General features: G+C 53.4%; 1 protein-coding gene across 5 annotated transcripts in view; it reads right to left on the bottom strand.

The window, feature by feature from the left end:
* Positions 1-21,035, bottom strand: part of EML2 (EMAP like 2) — a 38,882-nt gene extending 17,847 nt beyond the window's left edge. The window contains exons 1-12 of one of the 5 annotated variants that reach the window (XM_010350963.3): positions 20,679-21,035; positions 17,930-18,148; positions 17,715-17,838; positions 17,439-17,543; positions 14,284-14,312; positions 13,615-13,744; positions 7,973-8,122; positions 6,524-6,593; positions 6,315-6,425; positions 4,035-4,130; positions 2,215-2,349; positions 535-634 (exon numbers count right to left, since the gene is read on the bottom strand). In XM_010350963.3, coding sequence (XP_010349265.1) covers positions 535-634; positions 2,215-2,349; positions 4,035-4,130; positions 6,315-6,425; positions 6,524-6,593; positions 7,973-8,122; positions 13,615-13,744; positions 14,284-14,312; positions 17,439-17,543; positions 17,715-17,838; positions 17,930-18,148; positions 20,679-20,850 — 1,441 coding nt within the window. In that variant the 5' untranslated portion in view covers positions 20,851-21,035. Of the gene's footprint in view, positions 1-534; positions 635-2,214; positions 2,350-4,034; positions 4,131-6,314; positions 6,426-6,523; positions 6,594-7,972; positions 8,123-13,614; positions 13,745-14,283; positions 14,313-14,799; positions 14,876-17,438; positions 17,544-17,714; positions 17,839-17,929; positions 18,149-19,012; positions 19,162-19,637; positions 19,886-20,678 lie in introns of those variants that run through there. The other 4 variants (XM_074386174.1, XM_039466464.2, XM_010350964.3 and 1 more) reach the window with 4 other exon arrangements.

The following is a 21,035-nucleotide window of genomic DNA, read 5'->3' as shown; positions in this document are numbered from 1 at the left end:
TGCTGTATAGATCCATTGCCTGAGACAAACTCTATTCACTAACGTAGCTGGCCATTAGTGGTGACAAACACTCATTTGTTCCTTTACCTAGTCACTTTCCCTTTAAGGAGGATGACACATTCATTTACTTATTCTTCCATCCGTTTCCTGGGATGACACCTTCATTCATTCCTTCATTCACTCATTTATTGATCCACACGCTGGAACAGAGCATCTGTCCACATATCCATTCTACCCATCCGTTCTTCCTTCCATCCACCCAGCCATCCATTCACCAGCTAACCACAACTGAGCTAACTCATTGATTTATAATCTGGACTCTATCCCTAACATGGGATTTCCAGAGGGCAGGGCCGGGGGGAGTCAGTAAAGATTTCATGGAGATGGGGTATTTGAGCTGAGCTTTGAGGAGGTGCTGGAATTGGACAGGTAAGGATTTCATCTCTTTACATTCATTCCACACAAGCAGCGTTCCACGAAGGGAGGCAGAGCCAGGAGCGTTTGGGAAGACTGGATTGGGGACCAAACACTGACCTTTGCCCCAAACATAGAGGTTTCCTCCAGAGTCCCCTGTGACCACGTCGCCACCTTCCAAAAAGGTCACACACAGCACATACTTCGGTTTCTCATGTTTCTAAGGTGGGGGAGGAAAAGGAAGGCGTCAGAGCGTCACTGAAGCAGGTGGCCTCCCAGAGGTCATCTGTCACCCAGGACTGTGCCAGGGAATCCCCTCTATGCGTTTGGGTGTAAGGCCCTGCGTGGAGTAATCCCTTCTCCCACCTGCCTCCATCCAGCCTGCAGTGCTCAGGTGGCCTAGAGGTTCTGACCACAACTATCTTGCATTCCTACCCCTGGGCCCACTTCCTGCCCTCTCTCTGCTCCCCCTGACTCTTTTTTTTGAGACACAGCCTCACCTGTCATCCAGGCTGGAGTGTAGTGGCACGATCTCGGCTCACTGCAACCTCTGCCTCCCAGGTTCAAGCAATTCTCCTGCCTCAGCTTCCCCAGTAGCTGGGATTACAGGTGCCCACCACCACACCCGGCTAAATTTGGTATTTTTTTTAGTAGAGTCGGGGTTTCACCATGTTGGCCAGGATGGTCTCGATCTCCTGATCTCATGATCCGCCCGCCTCGGCCTCCCAAAGTGCTGCGATTGCAGGCGTCAGCCACCACGCTCGGCCTGGTTCCCCTGACTTCTGCCCTCCAGCTGGCCCCTCATTCATTGTGTCGCTCCTTCTCCCTCTTCATCTTCAGCTTCTCTCTGCGTCCCCTTCCCTGCCTCGCTCCACCTTCTCAGTGTCTGTTTCATGTCCCTCCATGCCCAGCGTTCTCTGGGCTTCCCTTTTGGAGTGGAACTCCCATCTCCACCAAAGGCAATGAACCCTATGGAAGGAGACCGTGGGTCTTTTTGCCCTCTGCTTCCCACTCAGTTCGTCTGTCTCAGCTTGTGGCTCTCTCAGCCAGGCAGCCTCTGAGTTCTCTGATTATCTCTAATATTGACAACTGCAATATTATTATCAGAGAACCAGCAGTTTTCTTTGTTGGGGGGGAGACAGGGTCTCACTCTGTCACCCAGGCTGGGGTGCAGTGGCCATCACGGCTCATTGCAGCATCAACTTCCCGGGCTCAACTGATCCTCCCTTCTCAGCCTCCCAGATAGCTGGGATTACAGGTGCATGCATACCACCATGCCCAGCTAATTTTTGTATTTTTTGTAGATATGAGGTCTTACCGTGTTGCCCAGGCTGGTCTTGAACTCCTGGGCTCAGGTGATCCTCCCACCTTGGCCTCCCAATATGCTGGGATTACAGGCGAGAGCCACCTTGCCACAGTATCCATTTATGGAGCACTTACTATCTGCTAGGAGCTACTATATTCTTCATCCCTTTGAATTCTAACAACTTTTTTTTTTTTTTTCTGAAACAGGGTCTCGCTCTATCACCCAGGCTGGAGTGATCATTCAATCAAGGCTCGCTGCAGCTGTGATCTCAAGTGATCCTCACACCTCACAGTGCCTGGCCTCCCTCATAACTCGAGGGTTAAGGTGGATCATCACCATGGCACGGAGAAAGAAACTGAGGCCCTGGCAGGCAACATCTCAGCATCTCCGTCATCCCAAGCCCCTCCCACCCTCTGGAGGATCTTGCTACCTCCCTGCCCGTCCCGGAGTGCCTCTCTCAGGGCCAGCCTGTCCCCCAAGCCTCCAGCACTCACCTCAAAGAGGCCCTGCCTCTTGCTCAAGCTGCCCCCTTCCAAGGTCCAGAAGTAGATGTGAGATTTCCCGCAGGTGATAAGCACAGTGGGGTCCGTGGGATGGAAGGTGGCTACCAATACAGCCTCGTTGGAGCACTTTGGGGGGTGGGGAAGATTCTGAATGAGAACCTGAAAGTCCCTAAGGCTGCTATACCCACCCCACACAGGCTGCCCTATATGGCTGTCTGAGTTGTGCACTGCACACCTGAACTTTTCCTTTTTTTTCTTTTCGAGATGAAGTCTTGCTCTGTCGCCCAGGCTGGAGTGCAGTGGTAGGATCTCGGCTCACTGCAACCTCCGCCTCCTGGGTTCAAGTGATTCTCCTGCCTCAGCCTCTGGCGTAGCTGGCACTACAGGTGTATGCCACCATGCCTGGCTAATTTTCTATATCTTTAGTAGAGATGGGGTTTCACCATGTTGGCCAGGCTGGTCTTGAACTCCTGACCTTGTGATCTGCCTGCCTCAACCTTCCAAAGTGCTGGGATTACAGACGTGAGCCACCGTGCTGTACCTAACCATTAGTTCTTTTAATCCTCACAGCACATTGTGAGGTTAAAAAGTGAGGCTCAGAGTGGGTAAAGCATTTGCCCAAGGCCACACAGCTAGGCAAGAGTTGTGTCTGGAACCCAGCTCACCTAGACCTAATTCCAGAGCCCAGCCTCTCCACCATTTCTCTTTCCCCAAACATTGAGTCTTAATCCAAAACCCAGGTTACCGCCAGGCAGAGTGGCTCATGCCTATAACCCCAGCACTTTGGGAGGCCAAGGCAGGTGGACCACCTGAGGTCAAGAGTTCGAAACCAGCCTGACCAACATGGTGAAACCCTATCTCTACTAAAAATAGAAAAATTAGCCAGGCATGGGGGCGTGCACCTGTAGTCTCAGCTACTCAGGAGGCTGAGGCAGGAAAATTGCTTGAACCTGGGAGGTGGAGGTTGCAGTGAGCCAAGATCGTGCCACTGCACTCCAGCCTGGGTAATAAAAGCAAAACTCCGTCTCAAAAAATAAAAATAAATAAAACACCAGGTTTCCTGCCCCCAGCTCAGGACAGGTGTGCAACCTTAGGCAAGCATCTCTTCCCCTCACTATGGCTCATCCATAAGATAGGCCACCTCCCAGAGAGGCACATCGAGACACCGAAGGAATGCAGAGTCAGCAGCCACCTCAAACCCAGCCATCTGTTGCGCCTGGTCGACCCTGACCCATAACCCCACTTCCTCACCAGGGCCCTACGAGGAAGATGCTAGCATTATCCCCGATTTATTTTATCTATTTAGTGTTTTTTTTTTTTTTGAGACAGGGTCTCACTTTCTTGCCCAGGCTGGAGTGCAATGGTGTAATCATAGCTCACTGCAGCCTCAACCACCAGGCTCAACTGATCCTCCTACCTCAGCCTCCCAAGTAGTTGGGACTACAGGTGCATACCGCACCCAGCCAATTTTATTTTATTTTATTTTATTATTATTATTTTTTTTAGTAGAGATAGGTCTCATGTTGCCCAGGCTGCTGATCTCAAACTTCCAAGCTCAAGCAAGCAATCCTCTTATGCTGGCCTCCCAAAGTGCTGGGATTACAGGTGCGAGCCTTGCCCAGTCTATCAGCTCCATATTAGAGATGAGGCCACCCAGGCTCTGACAGGGCAAGCTGCATGCTCAGAGTTACATAGCCTGCAGTAGTAAAGCCAGGGTTTAAACACGGGTCTCGTTGCAGATTCCTAACCACCGAGATTGGGCAAGCCTCACAGTAGAACCCCAGGGGGAGGGGATGAGAAAGTCGCCTCACCTTGACATCCACCACCTTGGTCTCCTTGGCCCAGTCCCACACAGAGAGCATGTGATCATTGGATTCGTCCACGGCACACAGCAGGTTGCCCCCATTCTACAGAGGAGAGAGGAAGGGCACAGAGGCAAAGGGAGTCAGGGCCCATCCTCCCCCCATGCCCACAAGGGCATTGGCCACACAGTCCTGTTGTGAGGCTTTCAGGCTGGGCACAGTGGCTCATGCCTGTCATCATAGCACTTTGGGAGGCCTAGATGGGAGGATTGCTTGAGCCCAGCAGTTTGAGGCCAGCCTGAGCAATATAGGGAGACCCTGTTTCTTAAAAAAATTTTTTAAATTAAGTATTAAAAAAAAAAAAAAAAGGCAGGGCACAGTGGCTTATGCCTAAAATCCCAGCACTTTGGGAGGCCGAGGTGGGTGGATCACAAGGTCAGGAGATCAAGACTATCCTGACTAACATGGTGAAACCCTGTCTCTACTAAAAATATAAAAATTAGCCAGGCATCGTGGCACACGCCTGTAATCCCAGCTACTTGGGAGGCTGAGACAGGAGAATTGCTTGAACCCGGGAGGAGGAGGTTGCAGTGAGCTGAGATCATACCACTGCACCCCAGCCTAGCGACAGAGTGAGCCTCCATCTCAAAAAAAAAACACTTTCAAATGCCCTGATTATGTAGCAGGAAATACATTAAACATACCCTCCATTAGAAGCTGTAAAGACATCTGAAATGGTTTTTATACTAGGTCTTGAAATGACTCATCCGTAAGAAACTCATCTCATTTGCCCTCAGCTATTGTTTCTCCAAAGCCAGGAATTCCTGCTGACATCATCTCATTTGAATTTACATATAGAATGTCTGACGTTACCTGAAATTCTGCAATTAACAAAGTTGGTATCATGTTGGGTTTTTGTTTGTTTGTTTCTGAGACTGAGTCTTACTCTATTGCCCAGGCTAGAGTACAGTGGTGGGATCTTGGTTCACTGCAACCTCCGCCTCCCAGGTTCAAGCGATTTTCCTGCCTCAGACTCCCAAGTAGCTGGGACTACAGGCTTGCACCACCACGCCCAGCTAATTTTCGTATTTTTAGTAGAGACGGGTTTCACCATGTTGCCCTGGATGTTCTCGATCTCCTGACCTTGTGATCCACCCACCTCGGCCTCCCAAAGTGCTGGGATTACAGGTGTGAGCCATCGAGCCATACCAGCCCTCTCAGGCATTTTAAACCCAGTGCCTAGGGCCCAGCTGCTCCCGGCCCATTTGCAGGCAGGTTTTGGCATGTCCATGCAGAGATAAGTACAGAAAGCAAGAGTAAGCCTTTAGGAATTTGGAGAGCAATATGACAGCAGCACAATATCCAAGTGTGTGATTGTGGGCTTTTTTTTTTTTTTTTTTTTGAGACGGAGTTTCCCTCTTGTTACCCAGGCTGGAGTGCAATGGCACGATCTTGGCTCACCGCAACCTCCGCCTCCTGGGTTCAGGCAATTCTCCTGCCTCAGCCTCCTGAGTAGCTGGGATTACAGGTACGCGCCACCATGCCCAGCTAATTTTTTGTATTTTTAGTAGAGATGGGGTCTCACCATGTTGGCCTGGATGGTCTTGATCTCTCGACCTCGTGATCCACCTGCCTCGGCCTCCCAAAGTGCTGAGATTGCAGGCTTGAGCCACTGCGCCCGGCGATTGTGGGCTTTTTTTTTAAAAGAAAAAAAAATCACATTTTGGCTGGGCATGGTGGCTTATGCCTGTAATCCCAGCACTTTGGAAAGGTGAGGTGGGAGGATCACTTGAAGTCAGGAGTTTGAGACCAGCCTAGTGAACAAGGTGAAACCCCATCTCTCAAAAAAAAAAAAAAAAAAAAAAAAAAAATTAGCCGGGTGTGGTGGCGCCTGCCTGTAGTCCCAGCAGCTCCGGAGTCTGAGACAGAAGAATCACTTGAACCCAGGAGGCAGAGAGTACAGTGAGCCAAGACTGCGCCACTGCACTCCAGCTTGGGCAAGAGGGAAACCCCGTCTCCAGGGTCGGGGGAAGAGAGAACACGGAGAGTCTGGGGCAAATCGGAAACTCCAGCTAGAGGGTCCCTCTCATAATAGATAACCAGGCAGGTCTCAGATCACAAGGTCTTTCTTGCAGCCCAGAGGGCTGGGGATTGTGCTGGAGGCGTGGCCTGTCTCTGTGACATCACAGTATGGATGTGGCCTCAACCCAAGGGGCGGCTGAAAAGGTCTGGGCACTTGCCCTCCTTTTAGGGGCGAGGGGGAGGGGTTAGGATGGGCGAAGGACTTACAGATTTGGAGAACCCCACACAGCACACAGCTCTGTCAAACACTCCCAGGCCCAGCACGTGGAGAGTGGAGAGGGAAACTGAGTCCCAGATGCGCACGTGGGGTGGCAGTGGCTGCAGGGATGAGAGCCTTGTTACCTGGGAGGGCCAGCGGCTTGTCCCCCACAACTGCGTCCTGCACTCTTTTCTGCGTTCCGCCTCCCTTCTGTTACCTTCCCTTCCTTAGTGGTGCCCGCCACCTGTCCCGTGGCGATGGTGACCATATCCGGGTGGATGGCCAAGCTGCAGAAAGAAGGGACAGAGGGACCAGGACTCAGTAGGAGAAAGGAGGCTCCCAGCGACCCAGGACCCCTCCTGAAGCCAGCCAGTCACACTGCCTAGTTATTCATTCATTCGCTGCCTAGTTCTTGATTCGTTCCACAAATTGGCTGGTTGAGGTTAGTCAATAAACATGTATTTAGTCCATCAATAGCAGCAATCGGATGCCCTCCGGGTATGCTGGCTCAGAAGCACAACTCAGGCCTGGGATCTCTAACTCAAATGCCAGCAGGACGAAGGTCTATACCTCAAATAGTGGCCAGGAGAGCACACAGATTTAACCAGGCTGACCCTACCCTGCTCCATCCACCTTGAATTGTCTGGAGTACCTGTTCTGTTTTTGGTTTTGTTTTTGTTTTTTGTTTTTTTGATTTTAAGAAACAAGGTCTCCAGCATTTTGGGAGGCCAAGGTGGGAGGATCACCTGAGGTCAGAAGTTTGAGACCAGCCTGGCCAACATGGTGAAACCCTGTCTCTACTAAAAATATTAAAATTATTATCCTGAGATTGACAGTGTATAAAAAAAAAAAAAAAGAAAGAAAGAAAAGAAAAAAATACTAAAATTAGCTGGGCGTGGTGGTGGGGCATCTGTAGTTCCAGCTACTTGGGAGCCTGAGGCAGGAGAATCACTTGAACCCAGGAGGCAGAGGTTGCAATGAGTCGAGATCATTCCACTGCACTCCAGCCTGGGCAACAGAGTGAGACCAGTTCTCAAAGAAACAAAACAAAACACAATACAACACAACACAACACAACAAAAAAACCACAGATGGGGTCTCTCTTGTCCCCCAGGCTACAGTGCTATGACAGGATCACAGATCACTGCAGCCTCCAACTCTTCAGTGATCCTTCCGCCTTGGCCTCCCAAAATGCTGGTTTTACAGGTGTGAGCCACCTCGATGCCGGGATTTTCAAAAGAGAAAGATCTAGGTATTGAGTGAATTCACCATCTGAATGTTTTTTTGAGACAGGGCTTGCTTTTTGACCCAGGCTGGAGTGCAGTGGCTCACTGACAGCTCACTGCAGCCTCGACCTCCTGGGTTCAAGTCACCCCCTTGCCTCAGCCTCCTGAGTAGCTGGGACCATAGGGGCTCACCACCACACCCAACTAAAACATCTGAAATACTAAAACACTGATACTCAATTCACTTTTTCCCACTGAATTCAGCCTGAGGGCAGCTGGTGGCTTTGGAGGGGGAGCAAAGGCTTGGCCCCGCCCCCAAACCCCAGGGGACAAGGATGTGGAAATAGGCTGGAGCTCCCCCCTTCCCCAAACAACTCCCTCCCGTCCCCTCCCTCCCCTCCCACCTCCCGTCCCCTCCCTCCCTCCCTCCCACGCCTCACCATTTGATGTCATCGTTGTGGCCCAGGTAGTGTCGCTGCCTCTGCTCCTCCACGCTGTATAGCACGGCCACGGAAGCCACAAAGTACACTATCTCCCCGGTGGGCAGCAAATAAAGGTTGGCCCGGCAGTCTCGGCCACGGTAGCCATAGCTGGAGCCACCCAGGGGCTGGTTAAGGAATGTGGTTTTGTTTTTGAGATGGAGTCTGTCACCCAGGCTGGAGTGCAGTGGTGTGATCCCGGCTCACCGCAACCTCCGCCTCCCGGGTTCAAGCAATTTTCCTGTCTCAGCCTCCTAAGTAGTTGGGACTATAGGCACACACCACCATGCCAGGGTAATTTTTTATTTTTAATAGAGATGGGGTTTCACCATGTTGGCTAGGCTGGTCTCAAACTCTTGACTTCAAGTGATCCTCCTGCCTCAGCCTCTCAAAGTGCTGAGATTACACGCCAAGGAATGTGTTGCATCACACACACCGGCTGAGGACCAGGCTCAACAATGTCATTGGAATGAGGCTTTTCTGTTTCCACTCTCACCCCTGTAGTGGGCTGATGGTCCCCTCCCACTCCAAAAAAACCCAATATGTCTGTTTCTGTTTTTGTGAGATGGAGTTTCGCTCTTATTGCCCAGGCTGGAGTGCAATGGTTCGATCTCAGCTCACCGCAACCTCCGCCTACCGGGTTCAAGCAATTCTCCTGCCTCAGCCTCTCGAGTAGCTGGGACTACAGGCATGCACCACCACACCCAGCTAATTTTGTATTTTTAGTAGAGATGGGGGTTCTCCACATTGGTCAGGCTGGTCTCCCGCTCCTGACCTCAGGTGATCTGCCTGCCTTGACCTCCCAAAATGCTGTTATTACAGGTGTGAGCCACCACACCTGGCCTACGTCTGTTCCTTAATCCCCACAATTTGCAAATGTGACCTTAGAAAATGGGTCTTTACAGATATAATTATAGATCTCAAGATGAGATCATCCTGGATTACGGTAGTGGCCTCTAAATCCGATGACAAGTGTCCTTATAAATGACAGAATAGGCCGGGCACAGTGGCTCACAGCTGTAATCCCAGCACTTTAGGAAGCCAAGGTGCATGGATCGCTTGTAGCCAAGAGTTTGAGACCATCCTGGGCAACACAGCGAAACCCCACGGCCACAGAGAGAGACTCCATCTCAAAAAAATATTTAGCCGGGCATGTTGGTGCATGCTTTTCCAGCTGAGGTGGAAGGATCGCTTGAGTCTTTGGGAGGTGGAAGCTGCAGTGAGCTGTGATCACATCACTGCACTTCAGCCTGGGTGACAGAACGAGACCCTGCCTCCAATAAACAAATAAATAGCCGGGCGCGGTGGCTCAAGCCTGTAATCCCAGCACTTTGGGAGGCCGAGACGGGTGGATTATGAGGTCAAGAGATCGAGACCATCCTGGTCAACATGGTGAAACCCTGTCTCTACTAAAGGTGCAAAAAATTAGCTGGGCATGGTGGCGCGTGCCTGTAATCCCAGCTACTCCGGAGGCTGAGGCAGGAGAATTGCCTGAACCCAGGAGGCGGAGGTTGCGGTGAGCCGAGATCGCGCCATTGCACTCCAGCCTGGGTAACAAGAGCGAAACTCCGTCTCAAAAAAAAAAAAAAAAAAAAAACAAATAAATAAAAGAAAAAAAAGAAGATAGTGGTGGTGGTGGGGAACAGCCGCCCAAGCCAGGGTGCAGTGCTGCACTCATAGCTCACTGCAGCCTCAATCTCCTGGGCTCAAGTGATCCTCCTGCCTCGGCTTCTCAAAGCTGGGACTACAGGCACGCACCACCATGCCCAGCTAATTTTTTGTATTTATTGGTAGAGATGCAGTGTCGTCATGATCCCCAGGCTGGTCTCAAACTCCTGGGCTCCAGCAATCCACTTGTCTTGGCCTCCAAAGTGCTTGGATTACAGGCATGAGCCACCCTGCCCAGACTGCCTGGCTAATTTTTAAAAAAAATTTTTTGTAGAGATGGGATCTTGCGGCTGGACGTAGTGGCTCACGCCTGTAATCCAAGCACTTTGGAGGCCAAGGCAGGTGGATCACCTGAGGTCGGGAGTTCAAGACCAGCCTGACCAACATGGTGAAACCCCCTCTTTATTAAAAAAAAAAAAAAAAAAAAAAGAGATGGGATCTTGCTTTGTTGCCCAGGCTAACGGCTATCTGGTTGGTTGTTAACTACTCATCTACCCCAATAAGACTGTGAATTCCATGGTGGCTGGGAGGCTGTTTTTTTTTCATTTCTATATCTCCTCCAGGAAGCCCTCCATGACCCCAGGCTGGGTCAGCCCCATCCCTGTGGATTCCCTACCCCAGCCTTGCACACTCTGGGTTGTCACTCTCAACGAGCCTGTTCCCATGCTAGACTGTATGCACCAGGAGGGCAGGCAGATACTGTCATGGTCAGCACTGGGTCCCCAGCCCTCTGTCCCAGATGTTCAGAAAATATCTGAATGAGCTGAGCACAGTGGCTGATACCTGTAATCTCAGTACTTTGGGAGGCCAAGGCAGATGGATCACTTGAGGTCAGGAGTTCGAGACCAGCCTGGCCAATCTCTGCTAAACACACACACACACACACACAAAATTAGCCAGGCATGGTGGCACATGCCTGTAATCTCAGCTACTCTGATGGCTGAGGCAGGAGAATGACTTGAACGCAGGAGGTGGAGGCTGCAGTGAGCCAAGATTGTACCACTGCACTCCAGCCTGGGTGTCTCAAAATAAAATAAAATAAAAAATAAGAGCCCAGGCACTACCTGTAATCCCCGTACTTTGGGAGGCCAAGGCAGGCGGATCACGAGGTCAGATAAAAACTATCCTGTCCAACATGGTGAAACCCTGTCTCTACTAAAAATACAAAAACTAGCTGGGCGTGGTGGCATGCATCTGTAATCTCAGCTACTCGGGAGGCTGAGGCAGCAGAGTCATTTGAACCCAGGAGTCAGAGGTTGCAGTGAGCTGCCGAGATCACACCACTGCACTCCAGCCTGGTGACAGAGCGAGACTCTGTCTCAAACAAACAAACAAACAGGAAAAAGATCTGAATGATTGTTAATATACATATATCCTGGACCCATGGAAACTGCTCTGCCCTGCAGTCACTGCAGACAGGAGCAATCTGAGGTCCACACTAACTTCTGCAGTCTCAGCCACCTCTCATCATTTGCTTATCAAGCCCTACTGGCAGGATATTTGAAACAGATTCCAGGGGACACTTCTAGCTGCCTCGAGAAGGCTGTGGGCTCCTAGAAGGCCAGGCCATTTCACCAACCACCCTGATGCCTCCAAAGAGAAAGCCAAGGCCCCAAGAGGAACAGACAGGGGCTGGGATCCTGGGGTGTGGACTGCGAGCTCAATAGGCTTTTAGGAAAAAGTTTGGGTCCCAGGATAAAGATTCTTGTCTCCTATATACAGCCTCAGTTTCCTTATCTGGAAAGGGGGTGTAATAATTTTCAAACTGTAGGCCTCAGAGAGCTCTTGGAGGCCACTAGTTATTAAAAAAAAACAACAAATACCATTCCTAACTCATTGTTTCTCAAATGCACCAATCCCACTCCAGCCACACAGCTGTGACTTCTGTCTGGAATGGTCTCCTAATTGCACAATTCTCAGCTCAAATGTCCCCTCCTCAGGGAAACCCAGTGACTTCCCTCATCTGACCTTAGGTTTCAGTCTCTCCAGCATTTCTTCCTAACTGAAGTCACCTTGTTGATTGAATCCCCAGCTCCTGGGCTCTCATCTGTCTCCCCTCCTTCAGAAAGTGAGCTCCAGGAACACAGCTCACACGCAGGAGACTGTCTCAGGGAGGCGCTCAGTAAACATTCCCGTGAATGAATCATTAAAGGTCATTTCAACTAATCTCATTTCCTCTGCTCGCTCCTGAACCATGCACAGTTTTCCTGACCTCTCAGCCACAGCAGCCTGGGAAATCCCACCCAGATCATTCCCCCTTCTGCTGAAGTCCCACCCCAGGAGAGCATCTACCTCCTCCTTTTGTTGTCTGTGTGTTTTTTTTTTTTTTTTTTTTTTTTTTTTCTCGAGACGGAGTTTCGCTCTCGTTACCCAGGCTGGAGTGCAATGGCGCGATCTCGGCTCACCGCAACCTCCGCCTCCTGGGTTCAGGCAATTCTCCTGCCTCAGCCTCCTGAGTAGCTGGGATTACAGGCACGCGCCACCATGCCCAGCTAATTTTTTGTATTTTTAGTAGAGACGGGGTTTCACCATGTTGACCAGGATGGTCTCGATCTCTCGACCTCGTGATCCACCCGCCTCGGCCTCCCAAAGTGCTGGGATTACAGGCTTGAGCCACCGCGCCCGGCTGTTTTTTTTTTTTTGAGATGGAGTCTTGCTCTGTAGCCCAGGCTGGAGTGCAGTGGCACAATCTCAGCTCACTGCAACCTCTGCCTCCCGGGTCCCAGTTAAAGCGATTCTCCTGCCTCAGCCTCCCAAGTAACTGGGATTACAGGCACGAGCCACCAGCTAATTTTTGTATTTTTAGTAGAGACGGGGTTTCATCATGTTGGCCAGGCTGATCTTGAACTCCTGACCTCATGATTCGCCTGCCTCGGCCTCCCGAAGTGCTGGGATTACAACTGTGAGCCACTTCGCCCAGCCTGTTGTTTGTTTTGAGATGGAGTCTCTCTCTTGCCCAGGCTGGAGTGCAGTGGCACAATCTTGATTCACTGCAACCTCCGCTTCCCAGGTTGAAGTGATTCTCCTGCCTCAGCCTCCTGAGTACCTGAGATCACAGGCACACATCACCATACCCAACTAATTTTTGTATTTTTAGTAGAGACAAGGTTTCACCATGTTGGCCAGGCTGGTCTTGAACTCTTGACCTCAGGTGATCTGCCCACCTTGGCCTCCCAAAGTGCTGGGACTACAGGTGTTAGCCACTGCACGCAACCTGTCTCGTGTGTGTGTGTGTGTGTGTGTGTGTGTGTGTGTGTTGCTGTTGTTTTGAGACCGGGTCTTGCTCTGTCACCCCCGCACCCAGGCTGGAGTGTAGTGGCTCAACCATGGCTTGCTTCAGCCTTGACCTCCTGGGCTCAAGCAATCCTCCTGCCTCAGCATACTGAGTAGCTGGGACCACAGGTACATGCCACCGTGACCAGCTAATTTTTTTTTTTTTTTTTTTTTTTTTTTTGAGATGGAGTTTCGCTCTTGTTACCCAGGCTGGAGTGCAATGGCGCGATCTCGGCTCACCGCAACCTCCGCCTCCTGGGTTCAGGCAATTCTCCTGCCTCAGCCTCCTGAGTAGCTGGGATTACAGGCACGCGCCACCATGCCCAGCTAATTTTTTTAGTATTTTTAGTAGAGACGGGGTTTCACCATGTTGACCAGGATGGTCTCGATCTCTTGACCTCGTGATCCACCCGCCTCGGCCTCCCAAAGTGCTGGGATTACAGGCTTGAGCCACCGCGCCCGGCGCCCAGCTAATTTTTTAAAAATTTTTTATAGAGACAAGGTCTCACTGTGTTGCCCAGGCGGGTCTCGAACTGGCCTCAAGCCATCCTCCCATCTCTGCCTCCCAAAGTGCTGGGATTACAGACCTGAGCTGCCTTAACTACCTTTCTATTTCCTCCTGAGGGGATGGGAGCATGGAGAAGATTCCAGCAAAAGGATACACCCAGTCCAGCTTGAGCCGGCGGGAAGGCAGCTCCGAGCGTGTGTCCAGGCTGTAGGTGGGTGCCAGCTCATCTGGGATCAGCATGGGCACAGGGCGGCCCCTCAGGAACATTTTCACGGAGCCATCCTCTGCCAAGACACCCCCAGGGGTCAGGCACTGATACCAGCCCCATCCCTATTCCCTCTCCTCTTCTGGTCTTTTTTTTTTTTTTTTTTTTTTTTTTTTTTTTTTTTTTTTGAGACGGAGTTTCGCTCTTGTTACCCAGGCTGGAGTGCAATGGCGCGATCTCGGCTCACTGCAACCTCCGCCTCCTGGGTTCAGGCAATTCTCCTACCTCAGCCTCCTGAGTAGCTGGGATTACAGGCAAGCGCCACCATGCCCAGCTACTTTTTTGTGTTTTTTAGTAGAGACGGGGTTTCACCATGTTGACCAGGATGGTCTCGATCTCTCGACCTCGTGATCCACCCGCCTCGGCCTCCCAAAGTGCTGGGATTACAGGCTTGAGCCACCGCGCCCGGCCCTCTTTTTTTTTTTTTTTTTTTTTTAAGGTAGGGAAACTGAGGCCAGAAAGGCAAAGGCCCAGTAGCCAGGTCTCCTGACCTCTGGCTCTGGCCTGTCATCCCATCAAGCAAGCTTCCACCAAGCCCTTCCCCATCTCCCTACTCACCCACGCTGAAGATAACTTCTTTGGTTTTGCTGTCAGGAAAAGAGAAAGAAAAAGAAAAGGTCTTAGCAGTCAGGTCAGAAAGGGGAGAAACCATTCCTCCACGCCACCGCTCCCCGGAGGTCTCCGATGAAAACCGGGGCCGAGTAAGGGGCAGAGCGCTGCCTCTCTGCAGGCCGTGTGCTTTGCTCGGTTGATCTTGCAGAGCCTAAGACACAGGCCCAGAGAGGCAGTGATCGCCAAAGATCACACAGCACGAAGTGGCAAGGACGCGATCCTGGAAGAAGGGAGTCACCAAGGAGGACCCTTCCCTCCTATTCAGCACGGTGCTCCCAAAGCCCCCCACCCGCAGTTCCCCAGCACCCCGTTTAAACGTCAAGCAGCAGGAGAAGCGGGGAGAGTTGAAAGGAAGGGGCGTGTCCCCACGCCGGCCTGGACCCCAGGGGACGGGGAAGACCTGGGATCTAAGGCCCGGGAGCGCGGAAAGGAGATGGGAGCGGGGTCTGCGAAAGGTCTCACCCAGCTCCAAAGCTACTCATGGCGGCGGCTGGCGGAGCTTCTGGGCCGGGGGTGGAGCCGGGACCGGCTCTGCCGCTTCCGGCCCTGGGAGGCGCCCGTGCAGCCGCGCCCTGCCCCGCCCTCCGCGGCCGCCCCTGGAGCGGGAGGGTCCCACCGGGTCACACACCCCGGGCTGTGGAGTCCCGATCCCGGGCTCTTTCAGGGTGGGTGGGGGAGAGTGGTTGAGAACATGGACTCGGGAGCGCGTCTGCTTCAGTTCAAACCCCAGTTCTGACAATTCCTAGCAGTGTACACGGGTCGTCCAACCTCTGCCTCGGTTTCCTCATTTTTAAAATGGGGATAGCCGGGCGCGGGGGCTCAAGCCTGTAATCCCAGCACTTTGGGAGGCCGAGGCGGGTGGATCACGAGGTCAAGAGTTCGAGACCATCCTGGTCGACATGGTGAAACCCTGTCTCTACTACAAATACAAAAAATCAGCTGGGCATGGTGGTGCGTGCCTGTAATCCCAGCTACTCAGGATGCTGAGGCAGGAGAATTGCCTGAACCCAGGAGGCGGAGGTTGCGGTGAGCCGAGATCGCGCCATTGCACTCCAGCCTGGGTAACAAGAGCGAAACTCCGTCTTAAAAAATAAAAAATAAAAATAAAATGGGGATAAATAAGAGTATCCGGCGGGTCGCAGTGGCTCACGCCTGTAATCCCAGCACTTTGGGAGGCCGAGGCGGGTGGATCACCTGAGGTCAGGAGTTCGAGACCGGCCTGGCCAACGTGGTGAAACCCCGTCTCTACTAAAAATATAAAAATTAGCCAGGCTTGGTGGCTGGCGCCTGTAATCTCAGCTACTTGGGAGGCTGAGGCAGGAGAATCGTTCGAACTCGGGAGGCGGAAGTTGCAGTGAGCTGAGATTGTCCCATTGCACTCCAGCCTGGGCGACAAGAGTGAGACTCAGTCTCAAAATAGATAAACAAACAAACGAAAATAAAAATAAGAGTACACATGCCTCCCGGGGGTGGTTGCAAGGATGAAACTGGTTAATTATTGGAAAGTGCCTGGAATATACATAACGCTGTATTTGTTTGCTATTGTTTCAGCAGGGTTGAAATGTGCAGCTTTTGACCTTGGTCTTGCCTTTGCATGGCCTCCTAGCCCTGACCACGCCCACTGCATCATAACTCCAGGCTTAGGGTGTTTTTTGTTTTGTTTTGCTTTGTTTTGATACAGGGTTTTGCTCTGTCGACCAGGCTGGAGTGTAATGGCACAATCATGGCTCATTGAAGCCTCGAATTTCCTAGGCTGGAGCGATCCTCCTGCCACAGCCTCCCAAGTAGCTGGGACTACAAGCATGCACCACCACACCCAGCTAATTTATTTTCATTTTTAGTAAAGTCGATGTCTCGCTATGTTGCCCAGGCTGGTCTTGAACTCCTGGGTTCAAGCGATGCTCCCACCTCCGCCTCCCAAACTGCTAGAATTACAGCCTTACGTTTTGACTCTGTCCAGATCTTCAGTCTGACCCCGCCTCTGGAGTTGACCACACCTGTCATTCTGATTTCAACTACCTCCTCCCTTCTAAACCCAGTCCCTGAGTTGATTCCATCTCTTGATAATTGACTGCTGCCTCTCCTCAACTCTTCTCCTCTGGCCCACCAGGCATTCTGATCACGTCCATTTTCTTTCTTTCTTTCTTTTATTCCTTTCTTTCTTTCTTTTTAGACAAGAGTCTCCCTCTGTTGCCCAGGCGGGAGTGCAGTGGTGCGATCTTGGCTCACTGCAAACTCCGCCTCCCAGGTTCAAGCGATTCTCCTGCCTCAGCTCCTGAGTGGCTGGGACTACAGGTGCTGGCTACCACGCCAGGGTAAATTTTTGTATTTTTAGTAGAGACGGGATTACATCATATTGGCCAGGCTGATCTTGAACTCCTGACCTCGTGATCTGCCCGCCTCAGCCTCCCAAAGTGCTGGGATTACAGGCGTGAGCCACCGTGCCCGGCCAAGATGATGTCCATTTTCACGTATTCCTTAGTTGAGTACCTTCCAGGCCTCCAAGTTGGCTCCACCTCTTGGCACTTGACCACGCCCCTTTACACCTTTAAACCACGCCTATTTCCACCAAGCATTGCCCCCTGATTTTGATGTCAAGGCTTCTGGAATCTGGCATGCCCCCACCTGGTCTCAGCCTTTGTTACCCTCTACCCCAGGTTTTGATTTCGCCCAGGCGAACACTCTGGCAGCACCCTTAAATTCCTCAGACTCCCTCCTTCCCTGCGGAAACTCTGTGACTGCTGCCTTGACGTCATCCCTGAAACTCAACGGGGAGTCTCCTTTACCTTAATAACCACGCCCATAAGCCAAGCTCCCCCGGGAGGTGTGGGTACTCCCTGACTTCCTCCCTAGCTCACCCGGTAGACCACCTGACCGTCCACACTGTCCCGCTCCTAAAAACTCTGGCCACGCCCCTCAATATTGACTCCGCCCTCCCAGACCTTCCAGTGACCGTGCCGCCTCAAGATTGGTCCCTCCGTTTGAACTAGCTGGTCCTACTCTAGGTTACGACCTCGTGGCCTGGGGCATGACTACATTTCTCAACCATTTCCTCCCTAGCTGTGGTCCTGGCCCTGCCCTCTGCGGCTTGACGTCCTTACCCTTCCTTTTTGGCGCTACAGTTGCTGCTGGAGGATGTGGTGCGACTGCGGGGGTCCTCGCGGCGCACCGAGGCCAGGCGCTCTGGTGACAAGTAGCGGCGGCCACTGCGAAAGAGAGCACACAGTGGGGGGCAGAGTCTTCGAGGCCAGCAGGCGAGTGCCGTGGGCGGGCGAGATCCTCCCTGCACCCTCGGCTGCTGGAGCTCCAGCAAATGAACCACCTCTGTCTCCCACGAGGTCTTGGAAGAGGCAAGGGATCCCGGCCTTGTGCCTTACCTGCGCCCGGAGGTCGCCTCCTTCTTGGGAGAGGATGGGGACGTGGCATAGCCGCCCACGCGCCGCGGGGGTCCCGAGCCATTAAGAGGCGTCCTGGTGGGAAGGCCTTTCAAAAGCTGACACACTGGAGGGATGGGGTTAGGGGACAGAAGAGGGTGAGTATGAGCTCCAGGCCCCGGTCCTCCCATCCCACCCCTCCAGTCTAACGGGGATACCCGAGGCAGTGGTGCCTAAGCGCGGAGGCGCCCGGCCCTTGGGGGTGCCCCGCGCGCGGAGCGCGGCTCCCTGTTCTTCGCACGCCCGCAGGCGACGCAGAGCATCCGCCAGCGCCGCCTTTAGGACCGCCAGCTCGTCTTCCTGTAACTGCAGCCGCTGCTCCAGCGCCGACACGCGGTCGTCCACTTCCATACCGCTCGTGCCCGACAAATTGTCATCTGGAAGGCGGGGGAGTGCCGGCTGCAGGGCCACCCAGGAGTGCCAGTGCCCAAGGGGTCCCTCCCCGCTTCCTGGGTCTAAGCGGGGGACCAGCCACGCCCCTTTCCTGTCTTGCCACCTGGGGCCGGGACACTTGGAGATGGGCCACGGAAGAGGGCTCTGAAGGAGGATGGAAATCCCCACCGCTCTCCAAGCCGTCCCCACACTCCTCTGTGCCGCAGCGCGCTGGCAGTGTGACCTTGGGGGAGTCCCTTCCCTCTTATTTTCTAAGATTCTTTGACCCCTGGAGACTCTCGTTCTGGCTTTAAGAGTCTATGACTAAGACGTCGTAAGTATCTATGAATGATATGAGCATTTGCAAAATGACACCAGCCTACTCCTAACGACGCTGAAGTTCTAGAACTGCTCCCCAACATCCTCAGACGAAGATTCTGTTATGAATACCAACGTCCCTTCACTGCTTCTAAGACTTTCCAAGCCGAAAGGTCAAGCCGAGCCTCCCCACTTCCCCTCCTCTCCTCACCCTGGGGTTCGACCCTAGAGCCAGCTGCAAGGACAGAGCTTCGGCGGCCCCTGGCGGCCGACTTGGGGGTTGCAGGCAGCGCGTCGCAGACCCAGGAGACCCGAGGGAGATGCAGAGGGATGACACCCCAACTCTTCCCCAGCAGGAATTCCTCTTTTCCGTCCCCCTTCTTTATTTTGCTTCTGTACCCTGCGCCCCAGCTTTGGCTCTGTAGCCGATGGGTGCAGCCAAAATGACTCTCCGAGTGGCCCCCCCCAACCCTGCTCCTTTTCCCAAAGTGGGAGGGGCGGAGACCCAAGTGGCTCCTCTCCCTCCTCCCCGACACCCAGAACACTCATACCCAGACTCATTGCTGACCACAACCAAGGAGGCCCTGGTTCCCAGCCCGGAGGAAGTAAAAGTGGTAGGTTAGACAGGGACAGGGCGTGGAGCTCGCACCTGCCATCCCGCGTCCATAGGCCGCCCGGCCGGCCCTCTAGGCTCTGCAGAGGAGCCGCCGCTCCTCCCTCTCTCCCCCCGCGGCCCAATCGCCTGCCGAGGTTTGCCCGCCCTGCCCCCCACTCAGCGCCTCCCAGGTCCGGTGCTTGGACCTGCAGAGGGAGGTGGGGGCCTCCTGAAGTCAGAAGGACTTAGAACCGTCAGGACTCAGAACTCTTAACAGGGGGAACCTCTAGGAGTCTTGTTGGTATCACGTTTTGCAGACGGGCAACTAAGGAAGGAGGCTAGTGGGAGTGTGCAGAGACACGCCAGAGATCACCCAGCCAGTAGGTGGAGGCAGGGGGACCCCATCACCTCCTGGGGCTCACCCTCATCCTACCTGCCATTAATCAATACGACCAGAAAAATGGCATCTGTTACTGTGAGCTTGCATGTGCCAGGCACTGCTCACGCAAAACACTTAGCACGTTCCTGGCTCATGTTTATGCTCGATAAATCCAGAATAGAATTAACTATTTTTATGATACCTAATGCTTTTGGCAACTCTAGTAGTTGTAGTAGCATCATCCATTTTAGGAGTAGTGGAGGAGGAAGAGCGCTGAAGCCCAGAGAGGTGACGTTACTTGTTACATGGAAGAACCCATACGCCACCCAGGCATGGGCACCCTGTCATCCTGGCTCCTAGAGGGACAGAGGAGGACAAAATGACCCTTCTGGGTCCTCTGCCAATTCCAGTGGTCCCTGGCACTAGGCTATGCGCCCAGAGGACTGAACCTCCAAACTGAGTTAAATAGAGGTGCTTGCATCTTGACCCTTCCGCCCCACCCAGAGTGGCCAGTTGCACTGTTAGAACCTCGGCCAGCCCATCCTGCCAACCGCAGCACCTCCACCGTCCCCACCCCCGTGACTCAAGTCCTCTGCTCCCTCCTGACCATCCCCCACCCCCCTCAGCCCTTTTTCCCAGAGACCAGGCCTCGATTCCCACTTTTCCTTCCCATCGCCCCTCACCTAAGCCTGACACCCATAGTGGCCCTTCTGGTATCACACCCATTTGTCTAGGGAGAAGGGATGGTTCTAATGCGTGGGAGGGCCAGGGCCAGAGGATTTAGGGGGCATCATGGAGGCAAAGCCCTCTGGCCGTCCCTATCCGGTCCTACACCTTGCCCTCAACTCAACACCAAATCCACCCCAACCCCCTCTGTCTGTCCCCCTGCTATGGAGACAGGGGAGGGTTCTAGAAGCTTGAGGGGAGAGAGACAGGGCAGAGTTCCAGGCTCAATCGACCCCCAGGCCGTTCCCCCTTCCAATCCCGGGTTCCCTCGGGTTCTGCCCGCTTCTCTCCTCTCCTCTTGCTTCCGGAGCAGGGGAGGATCCAAGTGGATGGGGGGCTGGGATATGGGTTTTGGGGACCAGGGAGCTTGCTCTTGGGTCAGGATCCTGCTGAGGGAGAGAAAAGGGGGAGCTTCAGCAAGGAAGGAGGATGGGGACTTGGAAGGAGGAGGCTGGGGCAAGAAGAGACGGGTCCAGCCTTGGGCGGGGCCAAGGTCGGAACTGAGGAGGGGTCTCACCGTTGCAGTATTGCAGCAGCGAGGACGTGTCGTACAGGCCGCAGAAGGCCGGGCCGCGCTCCGCCATCGCCCCACCACAGCCACCGCCGGCCCCCCCGGCCCCAGCCCGGGCCCGGTCCCCCCCTCCAGGCCCTGCCTCCCGTTGCCATAGCAACGCCCTTCGTTCCAGCATCCCCAGCTCAGCTCGCCTGGCATCAGGCGGCCGGCGCCGAGCCTGGCGCTGGGGTCATCCCCCAGGATGCCCAGAAAGGGGGGTCGGGACACCCCCTACCAAGCCCCTCAACACAATTCTCGGGCCAGGATTGGCTGCGCCCAGATCCCCCTAGGTACCGTCTGGTCCCGCCCACAACCTGAGTG

This window comes from Saimiri boliviensis, chromosome 14 (genome assembly GCF_048565385.1).
Source record: "Saimiri boliviensis isolate mSaiBol1 chromosome 14, mSaiBol1.pri, whole genome shotgun sequence".
In the NCBI taxonomy this organism is placed as follows: domain Eukaryota; kingdom Metazoa; phylum Chordata; class Mammalia; order Primates; family Cebidae; genus Saimiri; species Saimiri boliviensis.
This window is presented reverse-complemented; position numbering and strand designations above follow the sequence as displayed.